Here is a 12,487-nt window from a genome sequence, read left to right as displayed (position 1 = left end):
AGTCCTTTCCCACCCTATTTTCTAATATTTTGATTATTTCCAGGGATATCTCATTATGATCCCCTTGTGACTGGGAAAGAGAAGCAGTGATGGAGCAGGGGGAGGCTGGGCGTAGCAGTATCTTTGTGTGACTATACAGCACACGACAAGAAAGGAGACAAGTGATTTCAAGACCATTGATTTTTTTCTCCAATTCTGCCACCCATTGCAGATCCTGTAGGATTAGTTTAATGTTTCAAGTCTTGCGGTGATGACCTATCCCAGGGGTATATCTTGTAGCCACTCTGCATGCAACTGCTGAAAGTAAAATCCTAGAGTAACAAGCCATCAAGACATTTTCCCACATCAACATCCAAGTATCTAATACCACAGAATCATCTTACCTCTAGTCATTAGACTGCAATCCTTTCCAAGCAATGCTCTCATATCAATTAGACTCCACAATAAGTGCTATTAGGTTGAATAAGTGCTATTAAGTTGAAATAGTTCAAAGTCACTTTGGTTTTCAAGTTCTTACTTTATAAGCCAAGAAGAAGGGCCTCAAAAGGGGAGTTTGTTAGCACACACAGGCACTTCACTTGGGCGGAAATTTCTTTCGGTTTTCATCAGCTTTGAATTGAGTCCAAAGGACAGAATCAAACCTTGAGCTCTGTGCATGCACACACACCTGTAACCTAGATTTGTCCACCAGGGCATATCTCAGCTCACCTGCACATCCCCAGAAGTTGGGCTGTAATAAGCCCTACGGAAGATCTCTGTCATATTCCTGAGTACGTCGATGGTGGACAGCAAGTCCCCACTGTAGCTGGTCCCATCCTGGGAGATTTCCACAAGGTTCTGGAGAACATCCGACAGCCCATCTCCCATCAACCCACGCTGAGCTTTGGAAAGATGTTCCCTGGTCTGCGAAACAGAAAGAAACATGACAAATGTTAGTGACAGTCAAAACTCAAGTTAATGAGCTCAGTGAAGGAATTGCTGGGGGAAAGTCTGTGACCTTCCACATAATTCAGAGCACAGATTAGATGAATTTGACAATCTCAGCTGGCCTGAGAGCCTGTGATATTTATAAAATGGTAGCAGAGCAAAGTCAAATTTTTGGTATGTGTAGATTTTTTGGATTTTGTAGATTCAGAAGAGGTTATTCTACTATACAGAGGCTATTCTGCTGGTAACCCAGGGCCAGATAACAGATTTTGCCTCCAGACTGGCTGTCTTTTAACTGAGTTGGAACTATCTTAGGAGGGACTGTAGCTAATACTGAACAGGAAAGGACAGTTCTAATAAAGGCAATAGCATTTTAAGGCAAGACTTAGGAGACTAGCAAAATCAGACAATTCATCACAACATCAATTTTTTGAGACTAATGAAAAATAAGTGGCTTATTTAATATTATTATTATCAGTAAAAGTGTTACAATCACATTCAAATACTCAGTGAGGAACCATCCAATGCCCATGGATGCACACACATCACAGGCTTAGCAGAGTAAGACAAAAGCAAGGCAGAGATGCCATCTCCCTTTCACATGGAACAACTACTTTCCTTCTTTTTTTCAACTACAGCAATGTAACAAGCAATTTTGAAAGATCTTGTTTAGCTGAGAGGTTAGTCTTCCTTACCATCATCTGTATGTTCCTGTAATCAATAGAAACACACTTGATGTATGTTGGAGGCTCCCAGTAAGCTATCCCTTCTTCATCTAAAGTGCATCTTCGAAGGATCAGCCCTAAAAGAGGAAAGAGAAGAGCATGGGAGTGGAGACAGTTGGATGAAAAGCCAAGCATCTTCATGGAGGCCACCTAGAACTGGCCAATGCTGCTATACCTACCCGCATGAGGAGCAGCGGGGCATCTGCTAATGCATGAACCACATGCACTAGCATGTAGGACAGGTTTTTTAGTTTCTTCTCCACCATTTTCTTAGTGAGGGGCAGGACCATGAAAGGGAATGAGAATGGAAAGAAAAGCCTCACAATTTGGACCCAGCTAATCCAGGCAAAAGAAGGTTTTCCCTGCCTTTGTATACAACAGGCTCAGAAAGTCCCACAAGCTTCCCGAAGCAGCATGGTCCAGTACTTGCAACTAAAGCAGCCACAGTGGCTTATGCTACCTACACACTCTCAACAAGAATAAATATCCAACAGCACCGTCTTTGCATCAGCAGAAAAACTCTGAAAGCTGCCTGCAATCCTCCCCCAGGCTCTCTCTGAGCTTCAGCCTACAGTGAGCTTTGCAGTGGTAGTCATGCGTCTGTGTGACACAGAGGAACAGACGTATCAGCAGGAGGAAGGGGATAGGGATCACCTTGTCTGAGGAATTATGCTGCCATTCAGATAGCCTCTGAGGAGCAGGCTTTGCTGGGTCCACAATCCCATTGCTACAGCTAAATGATTTGGTGACCTTGCTATGGATACAGCCGTTCCTCTAGGCTAGCACTTAGGATGACACTGACTGGCCGAGGCTGTGTGAGTCAGGGAGCTTCAGCCTGTATCCACAACCTCACTCAAACACGATAAAACCTTTATGTTCGTTACAGGAACTGCTGCCCCCGTTTCATTTCCTGGGTGGGAGTGAAGAACATCCAGTTAAGGACAGGGTTCACCACCAGCATGTCTCCTGGAGCCTTCTCCTTAGCACTGCTTTCAACTCCTTAGGGAACACATGGCCGCAGCCACCACAGGTAACACCTAGTTGCCCAGACACCATCACTTCACATCACCATGGTCAGTGTCTACGTGAGCACCTAAAGATATGTTTAGGAAGCTTGTATGGTTTCTAAGAAGGAAAGAGAAACAACTATGTGTGATTGAACAATGCAGTTCAGATTTACCACTTTCAGATGTTGGCTTCTTTTTTGGAGAAAAACACTCACAACACCCAAGTCCAGGGGACTCTAATAAACAGTCATGATAGATCCCTACCTGCTTCTGCAGAGCTATTTGTAGATAACGAGGTGGACATACCACAGCAGCTCTTAAAAGTGAAGCTATCCCAGGACTAGGCAGTAGCTGGATGAGAAATCACCTCAGATTCTCCAGTATGGAGCAAGAAGTTGTAGTTAAGCAGTGCGGGACCACAGAAACCCAGAGAGTTTTCATTCAGCCCTGAGCCCAGGGAGGGAAGTCCCATTGCTCATCCTCTCATCCCATAACCAGGTTCCCCTCGTCTAAGAGGTGATGGACAAAGGATGCTGTGAGGGATGGCCAGCTCCTGGGCTGGGACATGCAATTGTCCTTACCCGTGGCATTGCGAGGGCACCGGACAGCCGCAGCATCCCCAGCAGGCGTCTCTTTCCACGCCACAGAGGCAAAGTTTTCCTCATCACAGATTTCATGGGGCTCTGCAGGGAAGGAAAAACTCCATTGGTAAAAGCTCCTCCTCAGGGCATGGGTAGGGAAACGGAAAGAAGAGAAAAGAGAAACCCACGGGGAAAACAGGAGATTGATCCAGAGGAAAAGAGCACTGTGAAAAAAGCCAGAACATCTGGAGGTGAATTCCCAGCTCCACAGCTGCCTTGGCTCCTGGTCCCTGACAGAGCCCGTTGACCTCTCTGGAGTTTACTCTGCTATCTGAAAACTGGACCACAGGCCATGCCAAGGATTAACTAGCTAATACACACGTAACGACCTGGGAAAGTGCTAACGTGCCTGCCTTGCCTTGTGGCAGCTCTTTGGAAGAAAGCTGTTATTGCTGAAGAGGTTTTTTTTGCTTAAAGATGGCTGCCTTTTGTGGGTGAACACTGTGGCTGCAGACCCTACTCCTGGTCTGAGGGTCACCACACAGATTTGGGGTTGGATATTTCAAAAATAAGGCTCTGCATGAGTACGTTGGAGTAAGAATGAAGGAAAGAGCAGCAAGTTGAGGAAAAAACAGGATGAATGTATCCCTCAGGAGGGGCTCCTCCAGGCCCTCTGTCTATTGCCATCTTATGTGAGGACACAAGAAGAAGATTTGAGTACCAGCAGGCTGGATTTGCATCTGCAGCTCATTTCTAAATGCTATTGCAGAGCCCAGCAGACTGCAGAAATGTGCAAAAAGTGTTCACAGATGTTACAGAAAAAGCCCTTTGGAAGGAAATGGCTTTCAGCTGCTTCCACCTGTGAAAGGAAGGCATCCACCACAGAAGAAGGGGTTTCTGCTGAGAAACTCATTACTGGCAGCCCATAAAATGGAGGGGACCATGAGTAGGGTATTAAAGCTATTCATGGCTCCTGAGGGTGGGGAGGAGAAAAATTATATTTAATGATTTTCAATTACAGCTTTTATTTGTTGTGCGTGTAAAGCTACCAATAAACAGGAAGCTGAGTGCATGCCTGTGACTGGCCGGGAATGGCAGCTGCAAAGCCAAAGCCAACCAGCCGCAGAGCTAGGCAGCTGCTTGTTGAGCTTCCTTCCCGTGCAGGACAGCACGGCCCATGCCAGGGTCCAGCGGTGCCACTACAGATGTGCCAAGTTTGCAGGGAAAATGTACACGTGCTGCAAAGATAGGATGGGGGCCTTGGGTTTTCCTACTTCCCCCAGGGAAGCTGCTGGGCAGCAATGACCCTGAAGGCATCCTTCCACAGAAGACCCTGCAATGCATGCATTGGCAGAGACACAGCCACCAGCCAGCTCAGGACCTGCATCATGAGCAAGTCCCCAGGGAAGGACATACCCCACTGCTGCTCTGGAGCTACCCAGAGCACCGACCTGGCTTTGTGGGAGGCTCAAGCCCAAATTCCTGTGGATGGCAAGTCCTGCTGCTTTGAAGGACTCGTACAGGACCCAACAAGCTGCCTGCACCTCCCTCGCTCCAGTTCCAGGCCTGTGTGACTCCCACCCCAGCTGTATTTCAAAGACAGATTCCTCCCTAGCCCATCCAGTAGACACCAGTAATGAACAGGTTCTGGTGTCTGCTTGGAAACAGATGCTCCCTCCCCCATTTTAAAACTCCCTTTTAAGTAATCACTATCGTAATGAAATCCTCGAGGGCAAGCAGGATCCCTGCTGTGTTCTGCACACATGCAGAAATAGTCCTGATGCCAACAGCTTCTGAGTTCTGTAGATAAGGCAGAATATGGGCAGAAAAGTGACAATTTTATTTCCAAGCTATTGGCAAGGAGCTGCAGGACAGACAGATTAATTTTCCCAATTGTGACCAGCCTGTGGCCACCTAGAAAGCCTGTGGCAGAGAGCTGAATGCAAAACTCTTGATTCCTGGCCCAGTGCTTTGGACACCGTCACATGTTCTCTAGATCAAATTGTGGTTCACAGGAGGGTCTGGGGCATGGGGTAGGGAGCTTCTAGCACCCTCGCTTGCAAAGCAGTGGAGCAGACATTGCGCATCAAAAAGCAGAGAGGGAGTTTGTTCCCATCTGACCTGCTCCTCTTTTTCCCTCTCTGACCTATCAAACCTTCCCTGTTTCTCCACCCCTGCAGTATCCCTGGGGACCGCTGAGGGATGCTGTGGATTAGAGATGCTTTTAGAAATACACTGATTGTCTGGCATTGTCTTGCCAGTGAGAGCAGAAGTAATTCCCAGGCCAGGAGACAGACATTTCACCTCCCCACCCCCTTTTTTTTTATGTTGCTTCATAGCAAAATCCTTTTTACAAGAGTAACCTATTTGCACTGGGAGATTTTAATAACTAACCCAATTAAGCTCAATTCTTCTGTTCAAATCAAATCATGCCAGCATTTGATACTTTCTCAAGAACAAATTGAGTCGGTTTATTTTTAGCCTCTGATGACTCCCCACCTTTTCCCTCCTCTGCAAATTAACAACTGCAATGAGACCCCTCTGGTTTTGAACCCTCAGTCCCTGAGACATGCCTTTTCCTTTTGATCGCTGCGCAGACATAAGCCCCTACAGAAACAGAAGAAAAGATTGGGCTTGTTCTGCCAGGGCCCCAGCTGGCACAAACTGAAGCTGAACTAAATCTGCATCACTCTGTAGACACCACCAGATGACCTGGTGCTAAGATTTTCTATGGCAAGGGGAAGCTTTGTGACTGAGTTAGAAGAGACTCTCACATGCCACTACTAATTGAGAGGCACAGCTTGTAAGAAGAGGTGATGTCTTTTATGAGAACATAGCTGGAAAAAGTGAATACGCTTTCTCACAGCCTCTTTATCAGGTTTCTCTTCTAGTTAAACTGGGTGAAACTTCCGTGCTGGAGCGTTTGGTCTTTTATCTTTGTATTCAGCAGTTCGTAAGGGACTCTGGCAGGCAGCTATCCTGAGCTCTGCAGAACCTCCCCCAGAAACGCTGGCCCCAAACCCACCAGCTCTGTGTCGAGCTGCAGCATGTCTTTTAGGGAGACACCCACTCTTCGCTAGGACCACCAGCGTGTCTCCGTGAGAATCTCTCCCATCACTCAGCGAGCTCTTCTGACAATTAATTAACCTCCCGGTCAAAAATCAGGGCCCATTACGATCGATGCAGTCTGACTGCCAACATCACATAGGCCATTGATTTCCCACCAGCAATTTCACCAGAAGGCGTTTTAAATGTGACTGAGAAAGAAAATAAAAATGGTGCACAGGCCTTTTTTTCTGGCCTCTTTATACTGGGTAAGAGACAGCCAGAAGCATTCTCACTTGTAAGTATTTCCTTCTGCTTATTTTTCACATTAAAACCCAAGATTTCCTCTGTCCTGCCCCCCAGCTCTTGTCCTCCATTCAGACTTTTGCACCCTTTTTTCTGAGATGGATGATACCATTGCTGTGTCTGGAGATGAGGGGTAAGACAAGGTAAGGATCTGACAGATATAGACGTGTTTGTCTTGGTTAATACTGCCAGTGACATTCAGGTTTCCCAGAGGCTGGGTAAAGTGTGGGAAACCACCACACCATCCTCGGTACTCGAATGCTTCAGGGACTGGGGACTGTGATGTTTTTTGCCTCTATCAAATAGTGTATCTCTGTTTCTTTTCCTCTTATGACTCTACAGCAGTGAAAAGCGCCATATCTACACCCATGGGATTTATCAAACATTCAGTGAAATCAGCTGGATCCTTACACTGTCTTTGGCAAGAATTAGATAAAAGCCTTGACATGACCTGTGCCTGTGTTATTGGCAGCGTCAAGCTAAATTGCAGCCACTCTGTATTGCATTCACGAAGTTCTCTGAGACATGTACTCAGCAGCTCTTTCCAGAAATCCCTGTCTCCCCAGGACAACATTACAAGGGGCACGGGGTACTTACCAGGACACTTCTTGTCATTGCACTGTTTATACTCCTCCTTGGGCCCCTGGCAAGTCTGTCCACCAAAGAAGGGCCCATAGCACACACGGTCACGTCTCTGAGTCCCACCTCCACACGTGGCGGTGCAGCTTCCCCACACTCCCCAGGCCTGCCATTTCCCATCCACTAGAAATAAAAAAAGAGGAGAGAAACAGCCTGTCACATCCCATCGTCATCCACAGCAGAAGGAAGCAAGTTCCCAAGGTAAACCCTGGAACATATGGTTAGTAGAGCATGGCTTGGTGTGAAGGGAGGTTTCCTGCCTTGGTTGCTTGTCTGGTCCTCAACAGACATGAATCAGTGTGTCCTCCTTACCTTTGTACCAGCCCTTTAATAGTTGAAGACTATTCTTGTGTTTCTCCTCAGTATCCTTTTCCCCCACACAAACAATCCCATTTCTTTCCTTGGGGAAGCCAAAGAAAATCTGGGGGACTTGGGGAAGCCTCCCAGATTTTGGGCTCTGCCATGAACACTTTCAGGGTAGGCAGGGATTCAAATTGCCCAGGAGCCACATCTACCAGACAAAGTCCATAGCTTGAGTTTGGTTGGGATGCCCAAGGAATGTGTGAAAACAGACCTTCCCAGAGTCATACTTCAGGCCCAGAGGTCTAAAGGGACCAGGAGAACCCTTAGGGGAGAAACCATGAAGAAACATCAAATAAATGTCCCTCCATCTGTTTCCATTGCATCATTGCCTCACATGCCTTGGACGGAGGTTTGCAAGAGCCCTGGGCTCAGAGGCTGTCTCATTCCATTGTATCTTCTCCAAGCATCTCTACAGATTCAGTGGAAATATTTCTTTTATATTAACAATGGCATTTATCAAAACACTGTAAAAATGTTAATTAGTCCTCACAACAAGCCTGCAAGGTAGGGAAGCAGTCTCCTCTCCTGCATCACGGATGAAAAACAGCAACTCAGTGACAGAACTAGAGCACGGACCTAAGTCTCCTGATTCCTATTTGGGTTTTAATTAGGAGTTAACAGGTCATCCTGGGTCTCATAACTCCAGCTGAGAGGGTGAGGGATCCCACTCTTCTCCGAGCAATGGAAGAAAATTATTATCATAGAAAAAGGACAGGTCCAACCTCTGGTGCTTTCTAAGGTGGGACCATATGGAGTGTAAGCTATGTTCAATGTTACTTCAGCATCTAAAATCAGTGGGAGGAGGATGCCTAAAAAAGAGTTAGGCCATTTGTGTCTCTGCAAATCTTGATAAGTTGCAAAGACAGAGTGGGATGTAGGTAACAGAACGTACTAGAGTCCATGTAGGAAAGTCCATACCCATGTTAAACACTGCGTTATGTTAGCCCTCCTCTGCTGCTAGAGAGTCCCATGCAGATGATGTTGCAACCAGGGGGATAGAAATACTGATGAAAGAGGTATGCCAGGTTGAAGAGCTACCAGCTTCTTTATATGCAGAGTGGAGAGATGATTATACTTTCTCACCTGACCAAGGTGCGTGCAGTGCCTGGAAGAGCGGAAGTGTTTCTGGGCAACCCTGATCTCTCAGAAAGGGGAGAAAGGCCCTCTACATCTCAGGGGCACACTCCTCCTCAGTCCTGCATGGGCTAGCAGCCCCTGAGAGAGCCAAGGAAAGGGCCAGGAGAAGCATGGCAAGAATTGGTCACTGATCAAGCTTGAAGGCTTCTGGAGGTTCAAGCCTTGTTTTCAGGTGGGAATATCTTCCACACCAGCAGACCCACTCAGTCCCTTTGTGATGGCCCTCCTTGAGACAGAAAGAGGCAAATTGCACCTCCAACTCTGCAGTGGTGCCATCAGCCTGAGAAACGCAGACTTCTGGTGTTAGGTGTGCTGAGACATCTGCTCCTGTTTTTGTCTCTCTCTGCCTGAAGTGGCTCTCCTGCAGAGAGTATCCACTGATACAAAGACAAAGTGATTATTCTGAATATGAGGCACTGGCTACAACACCTTGGGCAGAAGTTTTTTTGTTTTGTTTTGTTTTTGTTTTTGAGACATGACCAAATGAGTAAACTAAATGACAAGTCTTAGTCATGAATCAAGGCTACCCTATCCTAGGTCTTGTCATGGACAAGGTTCAAAGCCACGATAAAACAGTAGTGGTTGCCCTGTTTGCTTCAGCCATAACTAGGAGTGGTCAACTGGTAGAGAGAAGAGAGGAGAAGAGAGGAGAGGAGAGGAGAAGAGAGGAGAGGAGAGAAACAACAGCAACAACAAAGAGGAAAGTAGAAGCATTGCAGAAGCATGGAAAAGGTTTTGTTTGCTTGTTTGTTTTTTTAAGTACATGCTGAAAACTGGTAACTGAGGTTAGAAAGACATTTTCTCTGGAGACAATCACTCATCTCTCCAGGGTCTCCTGGGGCATTTGACTACTACAGATTGTGGCTTATATGGTCCATTGGTATGATCCACAACCTGTTTATTACTTCATTAGTGGTGAAAACTGTCCCACCCTTCCCCAAAGAAACCAGGTGGGGATTTTACAAAAGCCTACCTGGAACTGCAGCAAAGGATGACCCAAGAAAAGGCATTGGCCACTGACCTGGGCATTGCCGTAGGAAACAGTCCCTGGTCTCCACCCAGTGTCCTTGGCACTCTGCTCCACCGTAGGAGGGTCCGTTGCACTCCCTCGTCCGCTGCTGGGTGCCGTTGGAGCAGGAGGCAGAGCACGAGCTCCAGCTCGACCACTCATTCCAGTTGCCGTCCACTGAGTGGCCCAAAGAGAGATAACAAAACTGAATGTGAAAATCGCGCTCACTGGAAGGAGGCACGTGCAAGACTCTCCACCCTGTGCAAACAGTGGGCCAAAACGTGGGGACAAGCTGGAGTCACAGGGCATGAGGGAGGGAGAGGAGCATCAGGGGAAAGTTCAGACAAGTGTGGCAACACCAATTTCTCAGGACCCGCAGCAACCTCTGACTCATATTTTATGTCCTGGTAGGATGCAAGTGCCAAAATATTGTTTATGTTCATGCTCTACATGGTACCATAAAGTTGAAATTATTAATTTTATACATTCTAACATAAAAGTCAAAACTATTAATATTATAGATATAATGTCAAAATAGAGAGCATGGAGCATGTTTTCACTGAACATTTTGAAGGAATCCAGACATTCCCATAACATTTCCCTTTTGGGCAATTGGCACTTTTTGAGGGAATATTTTTCATCCTGACTCGTCCAAAGTAATGGATGAGCTTGGAAGGAAGGGAACTTCCTCGAACCCAAAATTGTTTTTTTCAGAGGCAATCATTAAAGCACACAAACAAACTGGAATCACAAAGGTATTCAATGGAATTCAAGCCAGCAGCCAGGAAATTCTTGGAGCATAGGTGTGATCTAATGTGGCACCATGAGCAGAGTGTGCGTGTGTGGTCAGTGTACTCCTCTCATGGCTGAATTAACGCTGACAGGCTTGATATGTCTCGACACAGAAACAGCTCGGATAATTAAATAGGGGAGGAAGAGAAAAGAGAAATTATGAAAAGGACAGGAAGAAACATGAATACATCTTATTAGCATGATATAGTGTAAAGCATTCCTAAGCGTGGCAGTTACACCCTAATTGGACCCTGATGAACAGACAGCTCACCCAGGCCACTATTCCTGGAACACTTTTTCTCATTAGCAGTGGTCATCATGCTCTGTCTAGCTTTCACTAACTATTAATTCTCACTTAAAAAGAAAAAAAAATCCTGAATCCCTAAAAAGTCTAAATCCTAGCTTAAATTGTATTTTTGTAGATTCCAGATTAATTCCCTTGACTTTGTTTACCAGTCCAGGAAAAATATATGCAGCCTGATCCCTTGTGTAATTTGCAAGGCCTCAAACAGCCCCCAATAATCCCCAGTGCAGTTGAGTGGCTTTTTTTGGTTTTTAAGCATGTAAGAAAATGCCAAAATACTCAAATGAGCAACTGTTAACTCAGAGGGTGCACATGAGCGCAGAAGGTCTGAAAAATAATGCAAGCCTAAAGGTACTTCCAAACGGTGCCTGTTTTTAACAATCCAAGCTTGATGCTTTCGTCATGTGTAAATTCAAGACGTCACGTCAAGGCATATCAGTCCCAAGGGTGCAAACTGCAAGAGGTGGTGACTGGGCAGAGGTAATTCTTCTCTGGAACTGATTCAAAAGCTCACAGAGTAGATCTTATTACCTTTATTAGGTAAAAATTAGTGTGACTTTCTTTACTGAAGGAGGCACCACTAGTTCCCATGAGCTGAAACTGCCTGCTCCTCACGTATATTTGCATACGTTAGAAAGGTGTGCTTGCATTTACTAAAGTAAATGTTGCATTTACCATAAAGGCCGCATTCACCAAAGCCCTACCTGCTGCAGTTGCAGTGGTGAGTTGGAAGCCCATCACAATTATGAGCCTTTGGAGCTGGGAAAATAAAAGTGAGCCAGATCCATAGATTGCTCATTCACTTGGGTAGAGGGAATGGGTGATTTCTTTCAAGATGAGACCTTATATATTCACGGGCTATAATTTTAAAGACATTTAGAAAATGGAGAAACAGAGATGGCCTATTTGCATCTCCAGCCATAGGCGCTGACATAACTCGGTCTCATTGGTGAGATGCCAAGAGCTCTCCATCACGGCAGCAGCAGTCAAAACTGCTCGATGCTGTTGTCATACTGGAGTGAGAAACTATCAAAAAGTTCATTGCAGGCTGGCTCATGTGGTCTACTCAGACACTGGCATTGTCTTCCCTTTTTCCCTCTCTCTGAAGGACTTGGGATATCTGCTGCTCCAGGGGAACAAGAGCTCCATTGTCCCTGCAGCAGAGCATTTTTATCAGTTGTGTTAATAAATCCTCAGAGCAGGGCAGTAATAGGCGATATGACTGTCTAGTGCATCACGCACTGAGCAGCGCCCATTGTTGCGCTTCAATGAGTCCCCCAATGTCGCACTCATTTGGCACAGCAAAGCCACTGATTGCTTTTGTGGCATTAATTAGAGCTGAAGTGTTTCAGTAGGGCTGCCTGTCTTTTCCACCACTGTTTCATTTGCTACAGTGTATCCACATATTTATTTGTATTTAAATTAATTATGGATCAATGTTAACTCAGGAAATGCTTTATTGCCCAAGCAATGCTAGCCCTGACTTTTTCAATTTGTCTTTTTATGACAGAGCCAATTTGGTATCTGGGATGTTCTTATTCTGAGCAGAGTCTTTTGGACCGTGGCCAGAAATCCAAGGATAGTTATTTGGGGTGAAAACTAGGCAGAAAATGCCAGGAGTCTTTTCACAAATATTTTCACAAAGTTCTTCA

General features: G+C 45.8%; 1 protein-coding gene across 4 annotated transcripts in view; it reads right to left on the bottom strand.

The window, feature by feature from the left end:
* ADGRB1 (adhesion G protein-coupled receptor B1) overlaps positions 1-12,487 on the bottom strand; it is a 279,985-nt gene that overhangs the window by 131,429 nt on the left and 136,069 nt on the right. For all 4 annotated transcript variants that reach the window (XM_026113657.2, XM_064507937.1, XM_064507938.1 and 1 more), the window contains exons 7-11: positions 9,752-9,916; positions 7,189-7,353; positions 3,241-3,342; positions 1,623-1,729; positions 709-903 (exon numbers count right to left, since the gene is read on the bottom strand). In XM_026113657.2, coding sequence (XP_025969442.2) covers positions 709-903; positions 1,623-1,729; positions 3,241-3,342; positions 7,189-7,353; positions 9,752-9,916 — 734 coding nt within the window. The remainder of the gene's footprint in view (positions 1-708; positions 904-1,622; positions 1,730-3,240; positions 3,343-7,188; positions 7,354-9,751; positions 9,917-12,487) is intronic.

The sequence above is a fragment of the Dromaius novaehollandiae genome, chromosome 2 (assembly GCF_036370855.1).
Source record: "Dromaius novaehollandiae isolate bDroNov1 chromosome 2, bDroNov1.hap1, whole genome shotgun sequence".
Lineage (NCBI taxonomy): Eukaryota > Metazoa > Chordata > Aves > Casuariiformes > Dromaiidae > Dromaius > Dromaius novaehollandiae.
The sequence above is the reverse complement of the archived record's forward strand: the minus strand, read 5'-3'. Positions and strand labels throughout refer to the sequence as shown.